A 25,577-nucleotide genomic window follows, 5' to 3' on the forward strand; every position below is an offset into this window, starting at 1 on the left:
AGACCAGCCTGGCCAATATGGTGAAACCCCATCTCTACTAAAAATATAAAAATTAGCCAGGCGTGGTGGCATGCGCCTGTAATCCCAGCTACTTGGGAGGTTGAGGCAGGAGAATCACTTGAACCTAGGAGGCAGAGGTTGCAGTGAGCCGAGATCATGCCATTGCACTCCAGCCTGGGCCACAGAGTAAGACTCTGTCTCAAAAAAAAAAAAAAAAAAAAAAAATCAGCGTTAACAAGGGTTTGGAAGAAGTTGAATCCAACCCTCATGGATGATTTTGAGGGGTTCAAAACTTCAGTGGAGGAAGAAACTGCAGATGTGGTAGAAATAGCAAGAAAGCTAGAAGTGGAGCCTGAAGACAGGACTGAACTGCTGCAATCTCATGATAAAACTTGAAAGGATGAGGACTTACTTCTTATGGATGAGCAAAGAAAGTAGTTTCTTGAAATGGAATCTACTCCTGGTAAAGATGTGACCATTGTTGAAATAACAAAGGACTGAGAATATTACATAGACTTAGTTGATAAAGCAGCAGCAGAGTTTGAGGGGACTGACTCCAATTTTGAAAGAGGTTCTATTGCAGGTAAAATGCTATCAAACCACATCGTGTGCTCTAGCAAAATCTTTTATGAAAGGAAGAGTCAATCAATGTGGCAAACTTCATTGTCTTATTTTAAGAAATTTCCATAGCCACTCCAATCTTCAGCAACCACCACCCTGATTAGTTAGCATCCATCCACCAACAAAGGCAAGACCCCCCAACCACCAACAAAATGAATGTAACTTGCTAAAGGCTCAGATAACTGTTAGCATTTTTTTTTAGCAATAAAGTATTTTAAAATGAGGGCATGTACATGTTTTTTCTTTTTGGAGATAATGCTATTGCACATCTAACAGACTGCTATATAGTGTAAACATAACTTTTATATGCACTAGGAAATGAAAAAGTCTGGTGACTCACTTTATTGCAGTGTTTGCTTTACTGCAGTGGTCTGGAACCAAACTTGCAGTATCTCTGAGGTATGCTAAGCTGCCTTGTTAGTTCACCTGGCCTTCCATCCCAAACCAACATGTTATTTCCTGTGGCTCCAGTCTATAATCCACAAGCAGAACTTAAGGACAGCAAAAATGTTTATTTGAAAAAATTACTATGTATTGAAAATATACATTAGAAATTATTACATACTTCCATAGCATTCCCCTCCCCTACCACAAAAGTAGAAATATCTGCTTACTATGCTAACGCCATAGGTAAATTCAAACAAAAAGTAAATCATCCTCAGTCTCCTTTACTCAAACACTAGAGCTGGGGGCCAGAGAAAGGTCAATTTGTATCTACTAATCAATAGGAATTTAACAAGTCCCAGTCTTCCACAGCAAGACATACATATTTCTGCTTTGAAGGTTGTGAAGAGTTATTCTGTTCTGTCTCTGACTCCTCAAAAGGTCTCTTCTTGCTCTTCTTTGACTCCTGGCTTGAGATAGCTTCGTGTTTCAACACTGGCCCATGGCAATCTGGGGCTTTCTCTTTATAGAACTGGAGTTTCTCGGAACAGTTCATGTGGGTGTCTGCCAGGGGACACTTCAGTGGGGCTTCTGCTCCAGACCGCTTCCCATCTGTGACAGAAGGGAGGGGTGATGAGTTCACTACACTGGCATATGCTAATTCCCTTATCAGTCTAGGATAACCCCAGGGATATGACAAAGGCCCAAACGGTGATATCTGCATTGACTGCATTTTGCCTTGAGCGCCCTGTGAGGTCACTGTGGTGTGCACGCAGGCACAGGTTGAAGGCATAGACTCATACTACAGTCTGCCAGATTTGGATTTAAATCCTAGATCTGCCTCTTCCTAGAAGTGACCGTGGGCAAGTGACTTGTCTGAGATTCTGTTTAATCACCTCTATAGGGATACAAAACCTATTTCATAAGGGTGATATGAAGATACATGAAATAATGTACATAAAGTGATTAGCACAATGCTTGACACACACTAAAGGCCCCAAAAATGTTAGCCTTCATTATTCGAAATCTGGATTTGACTCTGTCTTCTAAGAGCCAAATAGCAAATGATACAACCTATTTTACATTTTTTTGGTATGCCCTGGATTCTTATTTGGTACCTTTATATTTCCTTCACTTTGATTTCATCATTTAATTCCTTTTCTTTTAAAATCATGATAAAATATACATAACATAAAGTTTACTATTTTAGCCATTTTTAAGTGTACAGTTCAGTGGTATTAAGGACATTCACACTGTTGTGCAATCATCACCATCCATCTCCAGAACTCTTTTTATCTTGTACAAATGAAACTCTGTACCTATTAAACAATAACTCCCTATTCCTGCCCGTGCCACCCCCGCCTCCCTAGTCACAACCACCATTCTGCTTGCTCTACGAATCTAACTATTGTAGGTACCTTATACAAGAACAATCACACAATATTTGTCCTTTTGTGACTAGCTTATTTTGCTTAGCATAACATCTTGCAGGCTCATCCATGTTGTGTCAAAGTTTCCTTACTTTTAAAGCCTGAAATACATTGTATGTATATTTCACATTTTGTTTATCCATTTATCTGTTGATGGACACCTGGGCTGCTTCCACCCTCTGGCTACACTCAATTCCTTTTTCATCTTCTGTATTCTATATAGTTTTTGTACCACCACAAATCTTTTTTGGAACAAGATGGTACGTTAAGTAAGTAATTTTAAAAAGCTGTCTTCCTGGTGCTGGTGCTCAAAACTAAGTGTGAACTTATACTGTAAGCTATGCTAAGGGAATGCAAGTCTTGGTGATCATAAATAAGCCAATACTATCATAATTAATTTTTCCAAGGAGGGAAAACAAGCGAACTGCTTTAAGGATGCAAATAAAGGGCAAAAAACTTCAAAGGAAAGGGAATTTCTCACAGAAGCGCTGAGCTGCCGCTCTAGGCTCTGAGGTTTCCCGTGGCTTCACAGCTTCCGCAGTCACACGCTCCCACTGCAGAACAATCTGAAACATATTTGGAAAGATTTGAATCCAAACAAAATATCGAGATTTTAATCTCAAGCTTTTCTTGTTCCCCTTTTTTCCCTCTCCATAAACACAAACCCCTCTGGTAAATTTTACTTCAGATGACTGGTGATAATAAGAACAAGAACCAAGTCAAGTCTGCATTTTCTGTTCTAATGCAGGAGTTGAGTCAGAATGCAAACACGTTGGATATATGTATCTGCATGACTAAGGGAAATCTATAAAGCTGATTTCCCTGTCTATTTTCATCTTTATTCCAAGCTGGAAATAAATTACATATCCTTAAACTAAATACTAAAACTTAAAACTGTAGTCATAACACTTTTCACACATTCCTAAACTTACTCTCGTGCCTTAAAATATGCCAACTATAACTCAAACTTTTGTATGTAGAATGCCCATGTTTCCATATTCTCATATCATGATCAGTTTTTACTTTTTAAACTGTTAAAAATATATTTTTATTATAAGCTGCTACCAATTCTTTTAGAAATATGTGGCCGGGCACGGTGGCTCACGCCTATAATCCCAGCATTTTGGGAGGCCGAGGCGGGCGGGTCACGAGGTCAGGAGATCGAGACCATCCTGGCTAACACAGTGAAACTCCGTCTCTACTAAAAACACACACAAAAAAATTAGCTGGGCATGGTGGCAGGCGCCTGTAGTCCCAGCTACTCGGGAGGCTGAGGCAGGAGAATGGCATGAACCCGGGAGGCGGAGCTTGCAGTGAGCTGAGATAGTGCCACTGCACTCCAGCCTAGGTGAGAGAGAGAGATTCTGTCTCAAAAAAGAAAAGAAATATGCCTGAATATAAACTATACATAAAGAAAAGCAAATGATCATTTCAATATACCATGAATAACAAGAACTTTAAATTTAATATTTGTTTATTATGGAATGCAATGAAATGACCATAAAAAAGGTCAAGAAAAACATTTTCAGGACATAGGCAGCACAACACAGAGTTTAAGAATACAGTTCCAGGCCAGGCTCAGTAGCTCATGCCTGTAATCCCAGCACTTTGAGAGGCCGAGGCAGGAGGATCACAGGAGTTCGAGACCAGGCTGGCCAACATGGTCAAACCCTGCCTCTACTAAAAAATACAAAAATTAGTCAGGCATGGTGGTCCCAGCTACTCGGGAGGGTGAGGCATGAGAATCACTTGAACCCGGGAGGTGGAGGTTGCAGTGAGCCAAGATCACACCACTGCACCCCAGACTGGGCGACAGAGCGAGACTCTGTCTCAAAAAAAAAAAAAGAATACAGTTCCAGGCCAGGCACACATCTGTAATCTTTGTACTTTGGGAGGCTGAGGCGGTAGGATCCCTTGTGCCCAGGAGCTCGAGACCAGCCTGGGCAACATGGTGAAACCCCATCTCTATTTAAAAACAAACAAAAAACCAGTTCCAGAGTTGGCTCCACCACTTACTTGCCAGGGGACCCATGGCAAGTGATTTCTTAGTCTCAATTTCTTCATCTGTAAGGATCAATGATAGTACACACTCCATAGGGCTGTTTTAAGGATTAAATGAGATAATACACATAAAGAGTTTAGCACAGTGTCTGGCACACAAAAGGCACTTAATAAATATTAGTTGCCATCTTTTCTATAATTTCCTGGTTATAAAAATGGGAACGGATTTCAGGGAACACCAGGATGGATTAATCGAACATGTTGACTCAGTGGGCAATAGGGAAAATGGTGCTTCCTTCCACTAAACAGAAATAAGAATGTCAATAAGAGCTGGTCGGGGATGGGGAAGGAGAAAATAAGTTTGGTTCGGGACAAGCTAAATTTGAGGTGGCAGGTGGAGATTTACAAAGGATACTTGGGAACGGGTCTAGTGTCTGAGAGAGGAATGCAGAATCATCCTCGCAAGGACAGCTGAAGCTCTGAGTACAGTGAAAGAGCACCTGGTGAGTGTGGGGATGTGGGAGAAGAGGAGAGGAAGAAAGAGGAATCAGTCACAGCCAGAGGAGTGAGAAAGTTGGGGGAGAGCCAGGAGAGAGGCCCAGAGAAAAATCGTAAGTCATGCATGTTTCTATCGAATGCTGCGGGAAAGCCAAGGAAGGTGAAGAATATCACCTTCAAGAGGACACTGTCAGGAAAGCAGGGGAGGCCAGAACTAAATCGCAAGGGAGTAAGAACTGAGTAAGCAAGGAGGGGGTGGGAAAGACTGGACAGGAAACAATGCACAGCTGCACTGAGGAATGAGGACCAAGCTAGAATAGGGACACCTTGTGTTTATCCACAGAAAGCAGATAGCCAACAAAGGGGGACAATGAAGCTGTGGTGGGCGGGGGGCAAGAGGGGAAAATAATTATTAGTAAACATCACAAGGGAAGTTGGAGATCTTAGGGAACAGAATTTTTTAAAAAAGAAAAAAAAGGGCTTGTGACTGGAATAAAGGAGCATACTTGTTCTCTCGGACAGAAAGGAAGTGGAATACGGTTGAAAAAATGAAGAAATTCTGAGACAGAAATAGGGAAGTAAGTGGACCCCTGTGAGATGAGAATGAGGGCAGGTGAGCGGAGTCAGCCTGAAACAGTTTCAAAAACAGATCCCCAAGACATAGGCAAAGCACTGCTGCCAAGCCCTAGGGGCCCAGCTGAGGGCGGAGGGCAGGAAGCTGCACTGGTCCAGTCAACTTACTCTCAGGCCAGGCTGCTAGGTGTTTTACTTGATCCTTCCTGAGCCCTGCTCAAGAGAAGTCCTGGTTTCTGCATTTTTTGGATGAAGACACAGAGACTGAAAGTTGCTTTAGGATGTACAGCTATGGGGTTGCTGAGCCAGGATTCCGTGCCCAGGTCTTTCTGACTCCACAGCCTATGCTCTTTCCACCATGTCACCTGCTACCAAACTGCAGCAAGCCTTTGTAAGACCATCCCACACCTGTCCCAAGTCCACTGGATGCATCTAGGTCTCATACAGCACTAGAAACTTTGTCTGGCAATGCACCACGGTAATTATTTCATCATGCATGACCAAGCTCAGTGTGCTTCTGAAACACAACTCACACCAGTCTCCCTGCTTACCTGTGGAGAGGTGATGCTACAATCCAGCAGGTGGATAGTTCTACAATCATGCATTATGGCTTGGAGCTAAGAGGGGATCCAGGACAGTTTGGTGGGTCCTCTAGGCCTCCACCAAGAAACACTGGTTAAAAGCGTCTAAGGGAGAAAGGCCCCAGCCACAGGGAAGGTGGCATCTACTTGTGCTGTCCTACTTGGTTACTGTCACACTTCCAACTTACATAGAAGACTCTGAATCTCATTTAAGTCTGTACTTTACCAAGTGAAGAGAGACCATCAAGACAAAAGGAAGTCAAAGTAAAGTTCTCTCACTGTTAAGACTCAGTGAGAGAAGGACAAGAAAGACACCTCCTCACTAAGGCTGTGGGAGGTAAGAAACTTTCCCAAAAGAGAAGAATCATATTTGAATCCTTATTTGCATGACACCAGAGTTTATTCTCTCTCCTGTATATACACACTACTAAGAGAATCTGTCCTTCTGAAGTTGGGTCAGACTGCTTTTTTGTATAGCAAGCCAGAATTCACTTATTTTCTGAGACATTTGTAAGATGACATTTTCTCCTAGGTCCAGTAAAGATAAGGCACAACCTAGTGACCAGAGCAGGAGATATAAGGTCTGGCGCCAATTCTTTAAGTACATGGGCCAGTTATAGCCCATCAGTGTCTCCAATTTGACATGAAGATGACAATTTAGCCAAGGACTACCAAGTGGATTACTGTTTATTCAATATGTTGGATAAGACACTTGGAATTAAGTTGAAAAGCTGCATCAACTGCAAGGAAGAAAAATCTGGAGTACCTGGTCAGCCCAGCCCTCTGTCTTGCAGTTACTATGATCAAATTCCTTCAAAGGCACTTTGGAATGAACAAGGCCTATGTGGGTCTGGAGCTTGTGCTTGACGGTTTTGATGTCCTAGTGAGGCAGACACAGATCAGAAATGCAAATACATTTGGTTAATTCTTACTTGTTTTCAGTAGTAAATAAAGACCATCATAAATACCAGCCCTTTCTAAATACCAATTAACACAGGCAAAATATCAAATTGTTGAGTCTAGAAAAATGAGAGAAGGAACCAAAAGTCTTACCTTGAGCCCTGTCCCAGAGATATCTAAGCAGTTTAGTTTCCTAAAAGAAAAGAGGTATCCAATGCCTGCATCTGTGATCTCAGGGTTACCTAGATGTCAAAAACAATGTAGCATTCTGTTACAATATAAATGTTGTTAAAATGACAACCAAAAATAAGCTCAGAAAAACGTCCAGGCAATGATAAACTATAAAATATTTGAGTTGGCAAACTTTTCAAAGTAAATTAAATACAGAGGTCTGGTCTTTACTACTTGTAATATAAAAAAGCCACACTCAATGATCCCTAAAGATCCTTTATAGCTCTTACTTTCTAGGAGTTGGGGGTGAGCAGAAAAATAAATGAACCAGGTAGTTATCCCAAAGGGTTTAATTTGGAACCATATGAAAACATATATAAACATGTATTAAAATAGTTCATCATACTTTATTCATGGCCATTTCACCTCCAAAGTAAAAGCATTTATTTATTTTAAAAAGATATTCAAGGGAACTTAGACACAGATACTATCACCACTCTTACCAACTTGCATTATTTTCAGAATCCTTTCTTATATATTACTTTCTCACGTCAGAGAGTACTACACTTAGCATTGAGTCCTCAAGGCCATAAGCACAGTGCCTGGCACATTGTAGATGCTCAAAACATATTTGTTGAATGAATACACTTCTCTGGGAGGCAGGCAGGACATTCATTATTATTTTTTTTTTTTTGAGACAGAGTCTCGCTCTGTCACCCAGGCTGGAGTGAGTGGTGCGATCTCGGCTCACTTGCAAGCTCCGCCTCCCGGGTTCACGCCATTCTCCTGCCTCAGCCTCCCTAGTAGCTGGGACTACAGGCACCCGCCACCACACCCAGCTGATTTTTTGTATCTTTTTAGTAGAGGCAGGGTTTCACTGTGTTAGCCAGGATGGTCTCGATCTCCTGATCTCATGATCTGCCCACCTTGGCCTCCCAAAGTGCTGGGATTACAGGCGTGAGCCACCGCACCCAGCCAGGACATTCATTATTATACTCATTTTACAAAGGCCAAAACCAATGCTCAAAGTGGTTAAATAACTGGTCCGAAGGTATATAACTGGTAGTAAAAGTGGTAGAGCAAGAAGGGTCCTCGGACCTCAAACCCCTGCTCTTTCTATTCTTTTGGCACTATACTGTCCTGCTATAGAGTCAATGGATGCTCAGTTAAATTGTAAATGATCTCTGTCAACTTCTTACCATTGGAGTCAATATCTGGTTAATCTGAGTAAGTTATCCATTCATCCAGCTTTTCATCAGGCAAACACTGATAAAAAAGGACCTAGCTGACAGATACCAAGGATCAAAGACTGAAGGAAAATAAAGATGAGTCAAATGTCCTTTAAGTATGCAATGAATATGATGAAAAGTGTCTCTGTTTGCACACAGCGAGTGGCATGGATGAATGTGTAAGGGTTTTTCCTACCCTAAAGAGGCGGTATGTGCTGGAAAAGTCATTTGGCCAGGAGTCAAGAGTCTCTGGCCTCAGTCCTGTTCTGCCACCAAGTTTCTATGGCACCCAGGAAAGTCACCTTTCCTTTCTCACCTCTAAAATGAAGGGGAAGAACTAGATGATCTCTAAGGCCATTCTTCCAACATTAAAATAATCTATAATTTCGAAGAAAACTTACATGATAAGTCTAATAACGTTAGATTCTCAAGGCCTCTTTTCATCACTCGAACTGGTGCTGTCATCTTCCGCACCCCAGCATCCGATAAACAATTATCCTTCAGGTGGAGCTGAGTTACACTAGGGAAACAAAGTACATACATAAATTACTCAAAGAGAGTTTGAGACAATCTAGGTATAAAAACATGCTTTCAAAATTCTCATTTAAAAATATAACATATCCTTTATCGCTTGCTATTTCATACCCAATGCATTTAACAGAGTTAAGCTCTTTTGGGCTGGGCATGGTGGCTCACGCCTGTAATGTCAGCACTTTGGAAGACTGAGGCTGGAGGATCACTTGGGCCCAGGAGTGAGAGACCCCGTCCCTACAAGAAATTTTAAAAAATTGGCTAGCCAAGGTGCTGTGTGCCTGTAATCCCAGCTACTTGGGAGGCTGAGGCAGGAAGATGGCTTCAACCAAGGATTTCAAAGCTGCAGTGAGCTATGATCGCACCACTGTACTCCAGCGTATGTGACAGAACATGACCCTGCCTCACAAAAAAAAAAAAATTTTTTTGGTGCCACTTCAGTTACCAAGTGAGGGTTAATTTAGTGTCATGCAGTACTAATTTCAGAGGGCAGAGGGCACTAAATGTATATTGTTGAATGAGGTAAATGGACTTCCACTTAGGGGATAAATATACTTTAAAACAAAAGCTGCTTTTCTGACAAATCATGTGAAAATCAAAAACATTCTAAATATGTCAGGAAAGTCTGCTAAAGAACTGCTATGAGAATTCTTTTTGCAAAGCAAACAATCCTCTAAATTTAACCAGCTTTGTCGATCTAGATTTTCAGATTGGGTTAATAAGGTATACCCATAACCCAATCCATCTGATGCTAAGCTGGAATTGGTATATTAATATGCTCCGTTTTTACATAAGAAATCTGAGCCTTGGTGCTGGCTAGCCTCACACAACAGTCAGTATCTTTTTGTGGGGCAGTAGGTAGGTGTCACTGTCAGAAGCAGGCCTCAGGTAGCAGGTTAGACCTAGGTTTGTAATGCTGTTGTTCTTCTGGGTGTTTATAAAACCACAGAGGGATCCATCTGTCCTCCTCTTTGCTGGCCAGAATAACCTGAGATCAGTCAGACTATTTGTGAATGGTATGAACTGGGCCATTTCTTTAAATCATGGTTCCTGAAAAGAATTTATTTGGCTGTCTTTAATAGTTCATTTTCTTTATAATTGTAGCTCACTGATAAAGTAACAAACGATAATGATTGTTGACTATGGTATAATGTCTCATCCCTTGCTAGAATAAACTAGGACAGGATAAATAAAGGGCAAAACCCGAGGTGGGCGGATCACCTGAGGTCAGAAGTTCAAGATCAGACTGGCCAACATGGCAAAACTCCCGTCTCTACTAAAAGTACAAAAATTAGCTGGGTGGTGGGGGGGCGGGGGGCACCTATAATCCCAGCCATCAGGAGGCTGAGGCAGGAGAATAGCTTGAACCCGGGAGGTGGAGGTTGCAGTGAACCAAGATCACGCCACTGCACTCCAGCCTGGACAACAAGAGCAAGACTCCGTTTAAAGAAATAAATAAATAGGGCCGGGTGCGGTGGCTCACGCCTGTAATCCCAGCACTTTGGGAGGCTGAGGCGGGTGGATCACCCGAGGTCAGGAGTTCGAGACCAGCCTGACCAACATGGAGAAATCCCATCTCTACTAAAAATACAAAATCAGCTGGGCGTGGTGGTGCATGCCTGTAATCCCAGCTACTTGGGAGGCTGAGGCAGGAGAATTGCTTTAACCCGGGAGGTGGAAGTTGCGGTGAGCTGAGATCGTGCCACTGCACTCCAGCCTGGGCAACAAAAACGAAACTCTGTCTCCAAAAAAAAAGAATAAAAATAAATACATAAAGGGCAAAACCATTTTTCAACCCAGGTAGCTTCAAGTATTACATATTAAAATAAAAGTTACTTAGAAAAAAAGAGTCAACTAACTGACTTGAGTCAACTGACTGACTTTCTAAGGGTTGTCTAATCTATATTGCTTATACCAAGTAAATGAAGATTGAAAATGTTTTAGAAAAAAAAAAGCAAATCAACATAAGAATGGGAAGTAATCAGCACTCCTGAAGATAATCCTGTTGGATCAGCCTTTAAAACAATACTGAAACAATTCATCTGCAAGTGGTGACAGGTCAGTACCTAGACAGGGCTTCATTGGTGAGATGTTCTAGAAGTTCATGCTCATCTCCAAGCTTGCAACACGAAAGATCCAGGCAGGTCAGCTCCCGGAAAGACTTAATCTCCTCAAGTTTTTCTGAAATCACCAGATACCTATGGAGCATGGAGAGCAATCAATAGCTTCCCCTCACTACTCTTAAAGCATTACCATTTGTGGATTTGTATCATAGTCAATATCCCACCATCCCATCAGGACACAGTACCATGGAATAAGCAGACTTCACTAATTACTATCAGGGCAAAACCTGAATTTTTTAATTAGTAAATGCCTTGAACATCTTTTTATGTGATGGTAGAATAAAAATTTTGAATAAATAAATAAATAAATAAATGTATATTGGCAAAGGAAAGTCACAAGTGAAGACATCTGCTTTGTTATCAGACAGACCTTGGCATTGGTGTTGAGACCTTACCTGAGAATTTCCAAACTTTAGGATGCTCAAATTTTTAATTACTAATTATTTTAAAGTTGCTTTTAATCTAATGCTCAACACCCAGTGATTTGAAAACTGGAGCAAGGTCAAGAACTCTCGTTTCCAATCTGCACATCTCCAAGAACATACCAAGAGATATTTGGCATATCACATTTTATCTTTCCTGAACACTCCCCTGTGCCTCTGCTACCCTAACTTTACTCCAAAAGTATGTACAGCAAGACTGCTCCAAGGACTCACTCCAGTCTAGATGGATATTAAGATAAACCCTGAGCACAAGCAACTTAATTACATTGCAGCACCTTGCCAAGTTGTTATCAGGAAGCATCAGGGAAGACTCTGGAGAGGGAAAGGAGATCAAAACAGCATTCCACAGCCCAGGCTGGGGCCTCCGCCCTGCTTTCTAGTGGTTCATCTATCTCAGATGAGGTCAGTGAGAAAAAATGAAAGGGATTAGGTGTGACAGGAAATGGAGAGGAGAGGAACCTAAGAGGACAGGGAAACTGACTTGTGGCAAGAGCAGGCCTCTCTCATCCACCTTCCTCTTGAATGTCTAGAAGTTTCCACAGCAAGACGGTGTGTTAGGATCAGTGGGGTTACACCTAAAAGAGTTCATACCTCTCTTCCATCAGCAGGATCACAACTGCCAAAAACAGGATGGAATAATCAGAGGGCAAGAGGGGAGTTAATCTCTTTTCTTCCTACTTCCAACCAAAAAAAGATGTACTCAAACTAATCACTGGCCTGACTGCTAGGTACAGATGGTCTGAGGCACTGATACCCCTTTAAAGGGTGGAACCTAAGCTGCCTGGAGACCGAGCTCAGCTGGGTATACAAAAGAGCCTTATTTACTCAGATGTATTTTAATTGCACTGTAAATAAAGCTGCTGTTTTCCACCTTCCAATCACAGAGTCGAAGTGTGTTAATGGGGATTTAGGGGATTACTGGCAATCAGAGAAAGGAAAACACATATCCTTTGATCAATTAACCAAAAGATTTTTAGTAATTCTGAAACAAGGGTTCTCTGCAAAGGACATAACACTGTGTAATGTGATTAAGAAACATTACAAAACTCAAGGTTGAAGAACAAACATGTTAGGCCACAGACATTACTAGATGCTAATCTAGGACATAATCAAAGCTCTAGGTTCTTGCTTGCAACCAGTCTTCCAAATTTTCCCTTAAAGGGTTCAGAACAGTACAGTGGAAAAGCAATAGAAAGAGCACAGACCACACCTGAGTTTGGATTCTAACAGCCCAATTAACTTGTGTGATTGTGAGACAGTTACTTAACCTTTCTGAGCCTCAATTTCTCCAGCTACAAAATGGGGCCAATGATTACTTATTTTCAGGATTATTAAGAAAAAGAGAAACAATATTTTAAAATTTCATGGCATCTTGCAGGACCTCATGAAACAGTAGCTATTATGTCAATAACAAAAGGTGATATTTTAAGGAAAACATACTTGCCTCCCTGTGACCACCAGTGGGATAAAAATCACTGGGGTTTCAACACAAGGGAGAAGAGAGTTTTCGTAAGGTTGGAATTCAGTTGCAAAGACACTTGCTTCTGGCAGGTAGCTTTGTCACTTAACCCCAAGATAGCAAGTGCCTGCACCTACCCAGTTATTTTATTTTCATTTATTTTTTCAAGCTCATTACTTTTGACCTGAACCCCTTTGTGCTGACAAAACCTCTTGGACTGCAGCTACAGCCCTGGATTGCAAATGCAACCTCAAGTTTCCTGCCCTCTATTTTCCTTTAAGGATTCAAAAGGAGAAGAGAGGTTTTTGATCACAATTGAAAGTCTTACATTTGAATGAGACAGTCAAGTCTGGAATTGCTGCAATAAAATATGGGCTAAAAGATTATGTTAAAATTGTTTCCTATATTTTCTGGCTGGGCATGGTTGCTCACGCTTGTAATCCCAGCACTTTGGAAGGCTGAGGTGGGTGGATCACTTGAGGTCAGGAGTTCGAAACCAGCCTGGTCAACATGGTGAAACCCTATCTCCACCAAAAAATACAAAAATTAGCTGGGCACGGTGGCGGGCACCTGTAGTCCTGGCTACTAGGGAGGCTGAGGTGGGAGACTCACCTGAACCTGGGAGGCGGAGGCTGCAGTGAGCCAATATCACGCCACTGCACTCAAGCCTGAGCAACAGAGTGAAACCTTGTCTCAAAAAGAAAAAAAAAAGCTTCCTATATTTTCTGATTATTATATAAATGTAAATGTTTCTTACATTTTCTGATAATGTATCACTTTCATTGGAAAAAAATTAAGAAAATATAGGAAAGTACAAAGAATATAAAATCAATTCCAATCCCACCATCTAGACTACTTTTTGGTAGGTTTCTTTTTTCCTTCTATCTGTGCAATACATACATTTAAAAAATCTATTTCTTAAAATATTATCTTAATAGTTACATAATATTCCATCATATAAATATACTATAATTTGCTTAACCAACTCCCTACTGTTGAACATTTAGTTTTTAGATTTTCACTCGTACAAACAGTACTACAATGAACACTCTTATGTAAAAATATCTGTTCCCATCTTTGATTATTACATTAGGGATTAGAATAGATTCTTAGTAAGTAGAATTAATGGGTCAAACAAATAGTATGGATGTTTTCAAGGTTCTTGATACATATTGCCAAACTGCTTCCAGAAATGCTACACTAATTTATGTCCTCATCACATGTGAATGAAAAGTGCTATTCTCATCCCAATCTGACCAATCTGCCACTACAACAGTATCCAGACATCGCAAATGGATAAACAGCATTTTCAACAGCATGGGAAATATTAAGCTATAAGGGTAGGTGGGGGAAAAAACAGAATACAAGTTGTACAAAGTATATATTCCCAAATGTATAAAAATAATATATTTGAAAATGATCATCATGGTGGGATTATGAATTTTTTAATACTACAATTTTATGCATTCCCCAAATAGTATTGCTTTCATAAAATAATTTTAAAACAAGATATACATCATAATTCTATTTTGCCATTGTTCTAACTTTTCTACAATGAACATAAATAACTTGGAAGAAAAAATGAAGGGTAAAATGTATTTTAAATGCATAAGCTACAATGAAATATTGCTTGACTTTTTCACTTAGGCAAGGTAATTTTTTTCCTTTCCACTGGCAGCAGCCCCAAGCCCAGCCACGACTGAGACCATAGCCCAGAGACAGAGCTTTCAAGGTGCCTGCTCAGTTTACGAGCCAAGATTCTGTTCTTTTCTGCATGTGTTTACGTCTTTTCTTTTTAAAATACAGTATTTGGCCTGTGGTGAAACCATTAATTCTATGAGCTGATTAAATAAAGATCATTTCTCCTTTATTAAGCACACGAGCTTACCTTCTGTTTTCTGATACGGTTTTCTCTTATATACATTTTTTGTTCAGCCCTTGTTATAATGCTCATACGGATTGTGCGTCTTAATAGTAAGCTGCCAGCTGGGCATGGGGGCTCACGCCTGTAATCCCAGCACTTTGGGAGGCTGAGGTGGGTGGATCACCTGAGGTCAGGAGTTCGAGATAAGCCTGGCCAACGTGGTGAAACCCCGCATCTACTAAAAAGACACAAAATTAGCTGGGCATGGTGGTGGGCACCTGTAATCCCAGCTACTTAGGAGGCTGAGTCAGGAGAATTGCTTGAACCTGGGAGGTGGAGGTTGCAGTGAGCCGAGATCGCGCCATTGCACTCCAGCCTGGGAAATGAGGAAAATTCCGTCTCAAAAAAAAAAAAAAAAAAAAAAGTAAGCTGCCTTTCATGTCTAATCACAGAATAGTTCATACAGTGGTATACAATAAAGCTATTTTAAAAACCTACAAGTAGGCCAGGCACGGTGGCTCACACCTGTAATCCCAGCACTTTAGGAGGCCGAGGCGGGCGGATCACGAGGTCAGGAGATCGACACCATCCTGGCCAACATGGGTGGCACATGCCTGTAATCCCAGCTACTCGGGAGGCTGAGGCAGGCGAATCACTTGAACGAGGCAGTTGGAGGTTGCAGTGAGAGCTGAGATCGTGCCACTGCCACTCCAGCCCCTGGCGACAGAGCAAGACTCTGTCTCAAAAAAACAAAAAAAAATCTACAAGTATGGATGATAAATGATTTTCAAATTATGTGAAGAAAGCAAGGTCCATAAGAGTGTATGCAGCATGCTGCCATCTGTATAACAAAGATGGGAACTACATAAGCATGTATGTGTGTAGAATATCTGTGGAATGGTATTTTAAAAACTGGTAACAGTATTTGGTCTCTGGAGAGAGGAAACTGGAGATGAGATAGGAAGAAGGCTTATGTTTCATTTTATGCCACTTTGTGTTTGTGTTTAAATTGTTTGCCATGTATATTTTTATTGTTTTTGCAAGTTTTTTTAAAAATTAGATGTTTTGAAAGTGTTTTTACATGACGGTAGAGTAAAAATTTTAAATAAAGCATATGAACAAAGGCAGTCACAAGAGAAAATATCTGCTTTGTTAAGACAACAGACCTTAGTGTTGGGACTTTATTTGAGAATTGCCAAACTTTAAGATATTTGAAATTTTAATCACCCAATCTTTTAAGGTCACTTTTTATCTAATGGTCAGTATCTAGTGGTCTGAAAACCAAAAACAGGCCCAAAAACTCTGGGTACTAATCTCCCCATCTGCAAGAGCATATCAAGAGATATTTGGCAGGTCACATTTTGTCTTTTCTATTTTCTCTTTGAAAGCTGTTAGAATAATATTTTCTACTTAATGGAGGAGCTGTGACAACTAATCCTTGTAAAATGATTTCAGAATAAAGTTAAGTGTCATCTAAGAGATGAGGAGAAGGAAGAGTGATTTTTTCAATATGGTCTTTCACTTTGTATTTGGAAGTTCTAAACTGAAGTGCTATTTGATGAGGGAAGCCCCTGAGCCCACTAAGCCCCAGAGCTTGACAGAATTAACACACCCAATAAAATACAGAATGACCTAATCAGAACACCCACCTGTTTCGCAAACACAGGGAGCAAAGCACCAAACTTCCATAGGCCTCAGTGAATTTCTGTAAAGCCCTCAGCCCTGCACCTGGCTCAGTGAATTTCTGTCTGGCTTCAGCAGCAGAGAACAGCTTTTCGGCAATCTGCTCAGGAAAGCCAATAAGGGAATCAATGTGATCCACATTGTCGGAGATGAAACCCAGGACAAGGCTGAAGAGGGATTTGGCGGAGTACCGAAGATTCCCCTCCCGGGTGTATGTGAAGATGAAATGATCAGTCTTCTCTTTCTGTGCAGTGTCGTCTTCCCTGTTCATGCAAAGCTCCACGGAAAAGCCTTTGGGGAAGAGTCTGAAAGGCCTTGGCTTCTGCAGGCTACTCCTGACACCATCCAGAGCCAGATTGACCATGTGCAGCTGCCCATTTTCTCGCATGTAGATGGGCCCTGGGTCCAGGTGGTTTTCTGAGCTGAGGTAGTAAGACATTGCCTTGGTTGCGACTGTAAAAGCAAGGCACAGGGAAGCAAATCCAATTAAAATGCCATTTGTAACATGTAACTTCATCTTGCTGTGCCCAGGGCTTTATGAGCCTACCAGGCAGGCCTGGTGGCTGGTTTAGGAAAAGCAAAACTCACCAGTTCCCTGGGAACTTTGGCATTCGAGGTTGCCTCTATTGCCTCTACCTGGAATGCCCCTTCCTACTCTCCCCTTTTTCTTGTTTATCTGGCCATCTCCTACACTTCTTTCAAAACCCAGGTTAAGGCCGGACGCAGTAGCTCATGCCTGTAATCTCAGCACTTTGGGAGGCCGAGGCGGGTGGATCACCTGAGGTCAGGAGTTTGAGACCAGCCTGGCCAACATGGTGAAACCCCGTCTCTACTAAAAATACAAAAATTAGCCGAGCGTGGTGGTGCGTGCCTGTAGTTCCAGCTACTCGGAAGGCTGAGGCAAGAGAATCACTTGAACCTGGGAGACAGAGGTTACAGTGAGCCAAGATCGTTTCATTGCACTCCAGCCTGGGTGACAAGAGCGAGACTCCGTCTCAAAAAACAAAAACAAAAACAAACAAAAACCCAGGTCAAAATCTCATCTTCAAAATTCACGCTAAGGAAGTTGTCACAGATGTCAGCAAAGATTCATTTATGTGTAAATTAATGGCAGCAAGTTTGTATTAGCAAAACAATTGGAAAATGACCTAAATGTCCAACAATTGGGATGTTAATAAATACGTTATGACTTATACCTACCATGGAATGTGATAAAACCATTAAAATTATAAATTTTTAAAAAACATGTTTAGATACAGAAAAAAGACTAGAAATAAATAACTCCTTTGCTAGCTTGACACATTCCACACACTTCTTGGTTGCACTTGGTTCACTGTTCTATTTATTTGTTTCTGAGTCTGCCGTCTGCTGCTTTGAGCTCCTTGAGAAAAGGAACCACGTTGAATTCATGCAGACTCTATAACACAGTGTCCTGGCATCTTACAGTCCCCGAGCAGATAGGGTGGAACCAACATTTAGTCGTTTGCTAAACTTTACAAAGACCAAAAGCAACAGGATTTTTTTTATCTACAAATAACACCTCCATTACAAGAGCTACATAAAAGCTATTCTAGCCTTTGGAAACTTCACATCTATTAAAGTTCTATTAGGGCAGTTTTAACATAAAAAAGCCAAACAGTTGGGCATTTCTGCAGTCATGTGGGTAGTATTATGTGCCCAAGAACTAACTGGAATACTTGTTTTCCTCCTGAGTAACTATGAGATTTCAAAATACATGAAAAATTGCTATGTTACATAAAATGAAGGTATTTGAGGATCATTTCTACAATTTAAAGAGAGAAGAGAGGTAGAATATCATACATGCCTGATAATATCCCTAAAAGAATCTGACTGAGTTTTAGAGTGAACCAACTCAGCTTCTTCTGCATCAATGTGGGGCCACAATGTGGCCCTGAAGCCACTTACAAGTGTCAGCACACAATTAAGTCCATGATCAAAAATGCTGAGTCTCTGGAGATGAAACAATGATCCTGTGTGTGGGAATCAGTACTATCCATGTTTCTCTCAAGGATAATTACGTGTATAAAAGCACATGAGAGAAGAGTACTCTGCCTAGCCCTAGAGCCTCACCCTTTCCTGCTCATCTCTTTATGTCCTACTCTTTGGCCCTGTCATACTACCCAGGTAAACTGGCCATGCTCTCATGTCCCACTGGCCATTGCCCGTTCTGTTCCCTTTGGCTGGAACATCCTTCTCTGCCTACCTGACCTAGCTAATTCCTACTCATCATTAACATCGTCCCTCTTCTGGGAAACCTTCCCTAACCCCTGCATCAGTACGTGCCTGTCTGGTTTTCCCAGAGCACCCAGTCTCTCCTACATAGCACTTAGGACCATGTACTATGTCTGTTCACTTGTGAATGTACCCAGAGTGGTGAGCTTTTTGAAGGCAAGGTACTTACTTGATTCATCTATCTTTCCAAGGCCTGACATAGTGCCTAGTACTAAGTAAGCCCTCAAAAGATATTTGCTGAACTGTATGAAAGGAAGTTAAGGTAAGACCTCAAAGGACAAACTTGGTGCTCTCAGTTGCAGAGCCTGCTGATACTGTTGCTAGGAGCCAGCTCCTTTTCCAGGCAACAGCTGCAGGCTCCTCCCCCACTTGCCAGACCCTTCTGCAGGTGGCAGAGGCAAAGCAGACGATGGGAATATATTGCTGCTGGTACTACAAGGCGTGGGAGACAACTAAACTAAAAAACAGGGGAAAAAAATCCTGTCACAGTGCCAGCTCTTATAACCCATACTTTTCTCTTGCCAGCATTTACAGCCCCTGCTGCTAAGGAGACACCTCATTTATTCTGAGCTCTTCTTCCAGTAGGGGTGAGCATCTGTACCCTCCAACCTTGCAGACCTTAATTTTGACTGAGGAAGTACGGCAGATGTCCTTTGGTCTTTATCCCTGCCATTTAACATTCAGAGCTCTACTCCACCTGTAGATCAGAAAGCAGACGCTAGATATGGCCCTAAAAAGGACTGACGTGATTTTAACAACAGAAAGACAAATTCTATGGAAGGTACCCTATTATAGTGGATGAATACACTGTGAATTCCCTGAGCAATGAAACAGGGTCTGCCCATCTGTATTGCCCCCAGCCCTCACCCCTAACAGTGCCTTCCACAAACACTGTTGTAAAATGGACAAATGGATGGATGGATGGGTGGGTGGGTGACCACTTCAGATGAAAACTAGAAGTCTGATTCCATCCAGCAGAGGGCACAAGCAGCTTGGGACTAGAGTAAGGACCCTGGGCTCCTCAAAATCCCGGCCGCTTTGGCTTCCAGGGATCATTTTCAAAAAAAGGGCACAGTTCTGGTTGTTTTTTTGTTTGTTTTTCTTTAGATTACCCACCAAATACCACTTCTCTTTCTAAAGGAGGAAAAAATAAATACGATTTTTTCCTGGAGAGTAAACCCACATCATTTGTCCAGAAGCCACTGGAGGAATTGACTTTGGTTCGGGAATCCTGGTGTCCTTTAATTTCTACTAGTAAATCAGCACATCCTGCATTCTCCCAAAAAGGATCTTCCTCAGTCTATGAGGTATGTAACATGATCTAAGCATTAAATTAACATTTGAACCCTTCAAGGCTAAGGACCAGAAAGGCAAGAGAATTCTACACAAAACTTTGCTACTTGGGTTCATTTGCCCCTCACTATTGTATTACAAATGGACCTGGTCAGGAGACAGGGCCTGTTCTAAACCATGGTGAAAACTCCATCCAAATTGAAAAATTAAAATACTTAGTCACTACAACAACAACAATGCCCAATGTAGATCGCAGTAGCTGTATTATATATTGGATCAAGAGTAACAGCGACATTTTGATAGTCTCCCAGCCTGCTACAGAAAGGCAGCTTTGTAACCCATATGACAGCATAGAAAAATATTACAATCATGTATGTTCTAGCATTTGGTCACCACAAGCGAGCCAAAGTTACCACGAAGTGTACCATTTCATCAAATGAATGAAACACAGCTGTATTACACTAAAAACTCAGTTCTATACAGCTTTCTTGAAAAAGGCCAGATAAAATTATTGATACTACACATGACAGTTTTTTAGACCTTGAATCCAGTTTCCCAAGCAAAAAGCATGACTATGCCAGTCAGGTGGATTGGGGTTGTCAGGGAGCCCGCAGGGTAAAATTGTGAGCTGAATCTACAGCTAATTTGAAGAGAAGAAGAAGAAAATGCCTAACTTCAGTAGATAAAATAAGATAAAAATCCCCTAAGAATAGTAAGTTGTAGCAGTAACTGTGATGTTTAATGATAGTGGATGATGGCTACCATTTATTAAACAGCTACCAGTTGCCAAGCACTGTGTTAGGTACTATATAAAGTGATCTCATGTAATCTTTAATGATTCTATGAGGTCAGTATTGCCTTTTAATAGACAAAGAGACCCACGGAAATAAAATAATTTACTCTAGAACAGAGCTAATAAGTGGCAGAGCCAGAATTCAATCTCAGGGCCGCATTACTCCAAAGCTCAAGCTCTTTCCTTGGCATGATGCTGTTTCTCAAGACTAAAAATATGACATCAGCCTTAAGGATAAAAAAAAAATTTGAAAAGTTAATCTCACCCACCTGTTCGATCCCTCTAGTATTCACTGGATGAAGCCTGGGGGGAGGGGGTGGGGATAAGATTAAAAAACAAAAACAAAAACAAAAAACAGTGCATATCTGGGGAAAGAGCTAGTGGGAGCACAGCCAGGACAGTTACAACGAGGCCTCCCTTCTTCCCTCAGCCAGGCCCAAAATGAGCTACATCCATATACCAGGAGAACATCTGCCAACCCATGGCCTTCATCCCAAGGCTGCAGACACTTTTGGTTTATCTGAAAATGCAGTATTCTTGGGAAATTTTCTAACATAAAAACCTAAACAGAAACTAAACTATGGGTAGTTCTAAACCACCAATAACCAACAATCCACCTTCATTATTCTGTGTGTCCCCATTCTTCAATTTTCAACTTTCCTCACTACTTTTTTCCTATAATATGCACTTTCCTACCTGCCTTCTCACCCATACCCTTTCAGGCTCCCTACTTCCCCCCAAGAACATGCCAGTGTCTCCCACAACATGACACTCTTACCAACTCTAGCGCTTCTCACACCAAAAATCCTAACCCCACTCCCTTCGCCCACCCCAGCTCCCCTGCCCCCCTCAACCTTCAGACTCTTCCAGCCCTTCCGTGCCCCTGCTGAAAGATGGCTTGCTGTCCCACAGACCCAACCTTCCAACCTCCGATCTCCCAACCTCCACCTGCCTCCCCTTCCTTCCCCACACTCCTCCACCCCCACTCCTTCTCTCCTTCACCATCTATTCTTCCCTTCTTCCCACTCTAGGGGCTTCCCTCTCCTAGGACCCCAATCTCTCCAACCCTTTCCTTGCCTTCTGTTCTCAATCTTCAAGACCCTCTTCCTTCAAGCCTCACTATCCCCAACTTGGCATTCCACACCCCCAACTTTTCTTCCCTGCCCCCAAGACCCCACCCTCTCTATTCCTATCCTAGCTCCTTTCCTCCTTGAACCCCTAAAATCCCATTCCCTTTCCCCCTTCCTTCTTCCCGCTCTCTCCCCACGCATGCCTCTCCCCGAGTCCACCCAGGCTAATCCTGCTCCCTGTCCCACCCAGGACCCGAACCCCAATTCTCACACGTCCCCATAGCCTGCCCCCGCACCCCTTTGCCACCCTTAAACCCATCGCCCCCACCAGTATACCTCATCCTCCCCTCAACCCGCGCCTCGCCGTCCCTCTCGGGCTTCCCCTCCCCCACCCCGCCCCTCCCTAACACCCCGCCCCCGCTCCCACACGCAACCCGGGGCCCCGCGAGCGGCCCGGCCCGCGGCCGCCACCTACCTGTGCCCCTGCCCGGGGCAGCGAGCGGCAGCTCCTCGGTGGCGGCTCCCTCCTCCCGCGGCGCGGCTGACGGGGAAGGGCTCAGCACCCCGGGCACAAAGCTAGGGAGGGTGGGACACAGTGAAGGTGGGAGGAGGGAGGGGGCTGGGGGCAACCAGGCGCGGTGGGACCGCGGGACCGGCGGGGGCGGGGGCAAGGCTGGGCCGGGGAGGCGCGCGTGCGCGGGCCCCGGCACGAAGGCGGGGCCGGACCTGGAGGCGGGGCCGGGCCCAGGGCAGGCGACCCGAGGGCCGAGGGTTTGGAACTCGCAGAGGTAGGCCCTGCGCGTGCGTGCTCGCGGGAGGGTGGATGCCCTGGGTCCTGCGGACCCCGGAGATAGAGCTGAGCTGGAGGAGCGTAGGCAGCGTGCGCCCCGGGACTGGCCTGGGGAAAGGCGCACGGAAGTGGTTACGCATCTTGGCCCGCGAAGTGATGGAAGCCGGAGAGGGCGGGGCCGATTGTGGGCGGGGCCTGTGGGAGGCGTGGCGCTAAGAGCTAGGGGTAGGAGGGGCCGAGGCCGCTGCGAGGGGGCGGGGCTGAGGCGGGGTGGGGCCTCTGGGAGGCGTGGCGCGAAAAGCTCGGGGTAGGAGCGAGCGCGCCCCGGAACTCCGCAGAGGCCGCGGCGGGGGGGCTGGGCGGGGCTGAGGCAGGGCGGGGCCTGTGGGAGTCGTGGCGCGAAGAGATCGGAGTAGGAGCGCGCGCCCGGGAACTGAGCTGTGGCCGCGGCGAGGGGGCGGGGCTGAGGGTGGGACGGTGCTTGTGGGAGGCGTGGCGCGAAGATTTCGGAGTTGGAGCGCACGCGACCCCGGACTCCGCCGAGGCCGCGGCGAGGAGGCGGGGCTGCGGGTCGGGACGCTCTGCGTGGGGCGGGGCGCAAGGGAGGTTTCGAGCCCGGAAGATCCGGCGCCCAGAGCTAACGGGAGTCCCAGGCGAGCGGGTAGCGGGGTGGGCAGGCTGGCACCAGGGGGTGTGGGGGCCTGGCCGGGCAAGGCAGAAGGAAGGGGATGCTGGTGGGAAGGGAGCAACAGTGGAGGGGTGGTGAAGAGACGCGCGGCGGGAGGCGTGGAAGGGCCGCCGCGGGAGGTCTGACGCGGACCCGCCTTCTTCTCTAGACCCTGGAGGCTCCAGTACCAACCCACGAAGCTCTTTGAGGCCAGAAATCGCGTCTTGACCCCCCAAAAGGGAAAACCAGTTGTAAATCGAAATTAATTAGTCTACCAAAATGTGATGTAAGCTGTCAGCCGCAACATAACACATCTAGCTATGAATTATACCTAAGGTCGGGGGCATTTATATAGTCTTTACATAATTTGGGGCGGGCCTCCACAAGTCTGAGGCTTTAGGACCTTGAACTGAGGAGGAGGGTTTGGGATGGAGGTGAGAAGGTGGTGCCAGGGCTGGTTTGTCTTGGAAGCCGTGGCCCTGGCCCCGTGGAGACAGAAGCCGTAGGCCGGGTCCGCGTTTTCTAAAGTACACCACGTTCCCAATGGATGATGCTTGAAGAAAGAGCGTGAGGAGTCCAGCTGTAGCACCAGAACCAAGGGAGCTGGTCAGGGAGAAGGTCCTCTAAGGACTTGACCTGAAGAGGTTTGGGGAAAGAAGGACCACAAAGGGCATGTGAGCTAGCGATGAAAGGGTGAACTGGGGACGAAACCAGTGGCCCTAGTTTAGAAGACAGGATAAGGCATCAGGGAATTCCAGGGTCAGCGATTTTAAAAAATGGAAAGGATAGCACCCCAGAGTGTACCACCTTTGGTAAACTGCGGCCCTGAGGAAATTGCCTTGCTCTAAAGGGGTGGGGGATTAGACTACCTCCCAAACCTGCACTTTGTTTTGTTTTTTGGAGACATAATCGCTCTGTCGCCCACGCTGGAGTGCAGTGGCGCGATCTGGCCTCACTGAGCCTCCGCTTCCTGGGTTCAGGAGATTCTCCTGCCTCAGCCTCCGGAGTAGCTGGGATTACAGGCCCCCGCCACCACACCCGGCTAATTTTTATATTTTTAGTAGAGACGAGGTTTCACCATGTTGGTCAGGCGGGTCTTGAACTGCTGGCCTCAAGTGATCCGCCTACCTGGGCCTCCCAAAGTGCTGGGATTACAGGCGCCTGCCACCAGGTCCGGCTAATTTTTGTATTTTTAGTAGAGAGGGTTTCGGGGTTTCACCATGTTGCCCAGGCTGGTCTTGAACTTGTGAGCTCAAGCTGTTCGCCCGCCTGAGCCTTCCAAAGTGTAAGGATTACAGGCGAGTCACCGGGCCCGGCATTGTGTGGATTTCTCTAAGGTTGGTTGCCTCTTCTCATTAACTGCAATGAAGAACCTTGAAGAAAACCAAGTCTCTGCCGTTTCTACTTAAGTAATTCTACCCAAAAGAGGAAATAGGAAGGATAATGGTGAATATAGAAGGAGTGAAATAAGTTTTGTATTAAAACATGTGTTTGCTTCTTTCAGAAAACTTAAGAATGTGAGGTAAGAAAAGAACTGAACATTTGGAGAGTACATTCTTTCCTATTCATCTGCTCCATATCAACCCTAAAGTGTAACTCTTTTTTAAAAAACAAGTTCTCGGCTGGACACAGTGACTGGCTTCTGTAATCCCAGCACTTTGGGTGGCCAAGGCAGGCGGATCGCTTGAGCTCACGAGTTAGAGACCAGCCTGGGCAACATGGCAAAACCCCGTCTCTACAAAACAAAAAAATTAGTCGGGCGTGGTGGTGCATGCCTGTAGTCCCAGCTACTAGGAAGGCTGAGGTGGGAGGATCGCTTGAGCCCGGGAGGCAGACGTTGCAGTGAGCCGAGATCGCGTCATTGCACTCTAGCCTGGGCCATAGAGCCCAGACCTTGTCTTAAAAAATAAATAAATAAAAGTTCTCTCCCTACATCTCCAACCCTCACATTTCCACCGCCAAATAGATTACTGCATAGCTTCCCCAGCTTTACACTATTTATACTTGGGACCAATAATTACTTGAGAATGTGCTGTCCTGTATATGATGGTATATTTAGCAGCATTGTCCCTCCCAAGCTGTGACAGTTAAAACTTCAGATGTTTTGAAGTGTCCCTTGGAGGCCAAAATCTACCCCCAGTCCAGTTGAGAACCACTGGAGTACAGGATAAAGTTCATTGCCATTAACCTGGCTTTTCAGATCTTTCATTATCTATTCCC

The 25,577-nt window shown here is 44.0% G+C and overlaps 2 protein-coding genes across 19 annotated transcripts in view; one reads left to right on the forward strand and one right to left on the reverse strand.

Moving 5' to 3' along the window:
• Window positions 1-1,113: 1,113 nt before the first annotated feature.
• On the reverse strand, window positions 1,114-22,874 carry LRRC42 (leucine rich repeat containing 42). Of its 6 annotated transcripts, none has more exons than XM_002810797.5 (9): window positions 22,376-22,850; window positions 21,100-21,133; window positions 16,458-16,944; window positions 10,986-11,117; window positions 8,790-8,908; window positions 7,142-7,230; window positions 6,855-6,968; window positions 2,917-3,001; window positions 1,114-1,617 (listed from the first exon to the last, which is right to left on the reverse strand). In XM_002810797.5, exons 3-9 carry the CDS (start codon window positions 16,928-16,930, stop codon window positions 1,343-1,345), a joined length of 1,287 nt encoding a protein of 428 aa, XP_002810843.1. In that variant the 5' UTR covers window positions 16,931-16,944; window positions 21,100-21,133; window positions 22,376-22,850; the 3' UTR covers window positions 1,114-1,342. The 6 variants fall into 6 exon arrangements, with proteins under 6 accessions (XP_002810843.1, XP_054390520.1, XP_002810842.1 ...); XM_054534545.2 differs by lacking the exon at window positions 22,376-22,850 and adding an exon at window positions 22,237-22,311; XM_002810796.5 differs by lacking the exon at window positions 21,100-21,133 and having other exon boundaries at window positions 22,376-22,874.
• The window catches only part of IFT25 (intraflagellar transport 25), a 30,140-nt gene continuing 27,174 nt past the window's right edge, over window positions 22,612-25,577 (forward strand). For 2 of the 13 annotated variants that reach the window (XM_063712288.1, XM_002810798.5), the window contains exon 1: window positions 22,612-22,688. The gene's annotated coding sequence lies outside the window, so the exon portion shown is untranslated. Of the gene's footprint in view, window positions 22,689-23,187; window positions 23,360-23,526; window positions 23,694-25,577 lie in introns of those variants that run through there. The other 11 variants (XM_054534616.2, XM_054534622.1, XM_054534570.1 and 8 more) reach the window with 9 other exon arrangements.

The sequence above is a fragment of the Pongo abelii genome, chromosome 1 (genome assembly GCF_028885655.2).
Source record: "Pongo abelii isolate AG06213 chromosome 1, NHGRI_mPonAbe1-v2.0_pri, whole genome shotgun sequence".
Classification (NCBI taxonomy): Eukaryota; Metazoa; Chordata; class Mammalia; order Primates; family Hominidae; genus Pongo; species Pongo abelii.

What these genes read in the sequence shown, in the direction of transcription:
- LRRC42 (XM_002810796.5), bottom strand. Translation starts at nt 16,930, where the DNA reads ATGTCTTACTACCTCAGCTCAGAAAACCACCTGGACCCAGGGCCCATC. An exon ending in TCCCTGTGTTTGCGAAACAG is followed by an intron (nt 11,118 to 16,457) that starts GTGGGTGTTCTG and finishes CATGCTCCATAG; the next exon opens with GTATCTGGTGATTTCAGAAA. An exon ending in AACGTTATTAGACTTATCAT is followed by an intron (nt 7,231 to 8,789) that starts GTAAGTTTTCTT and finishes TTTGACATCTAG; the next exon opens with GTAACCCTGAGATCACAGAT.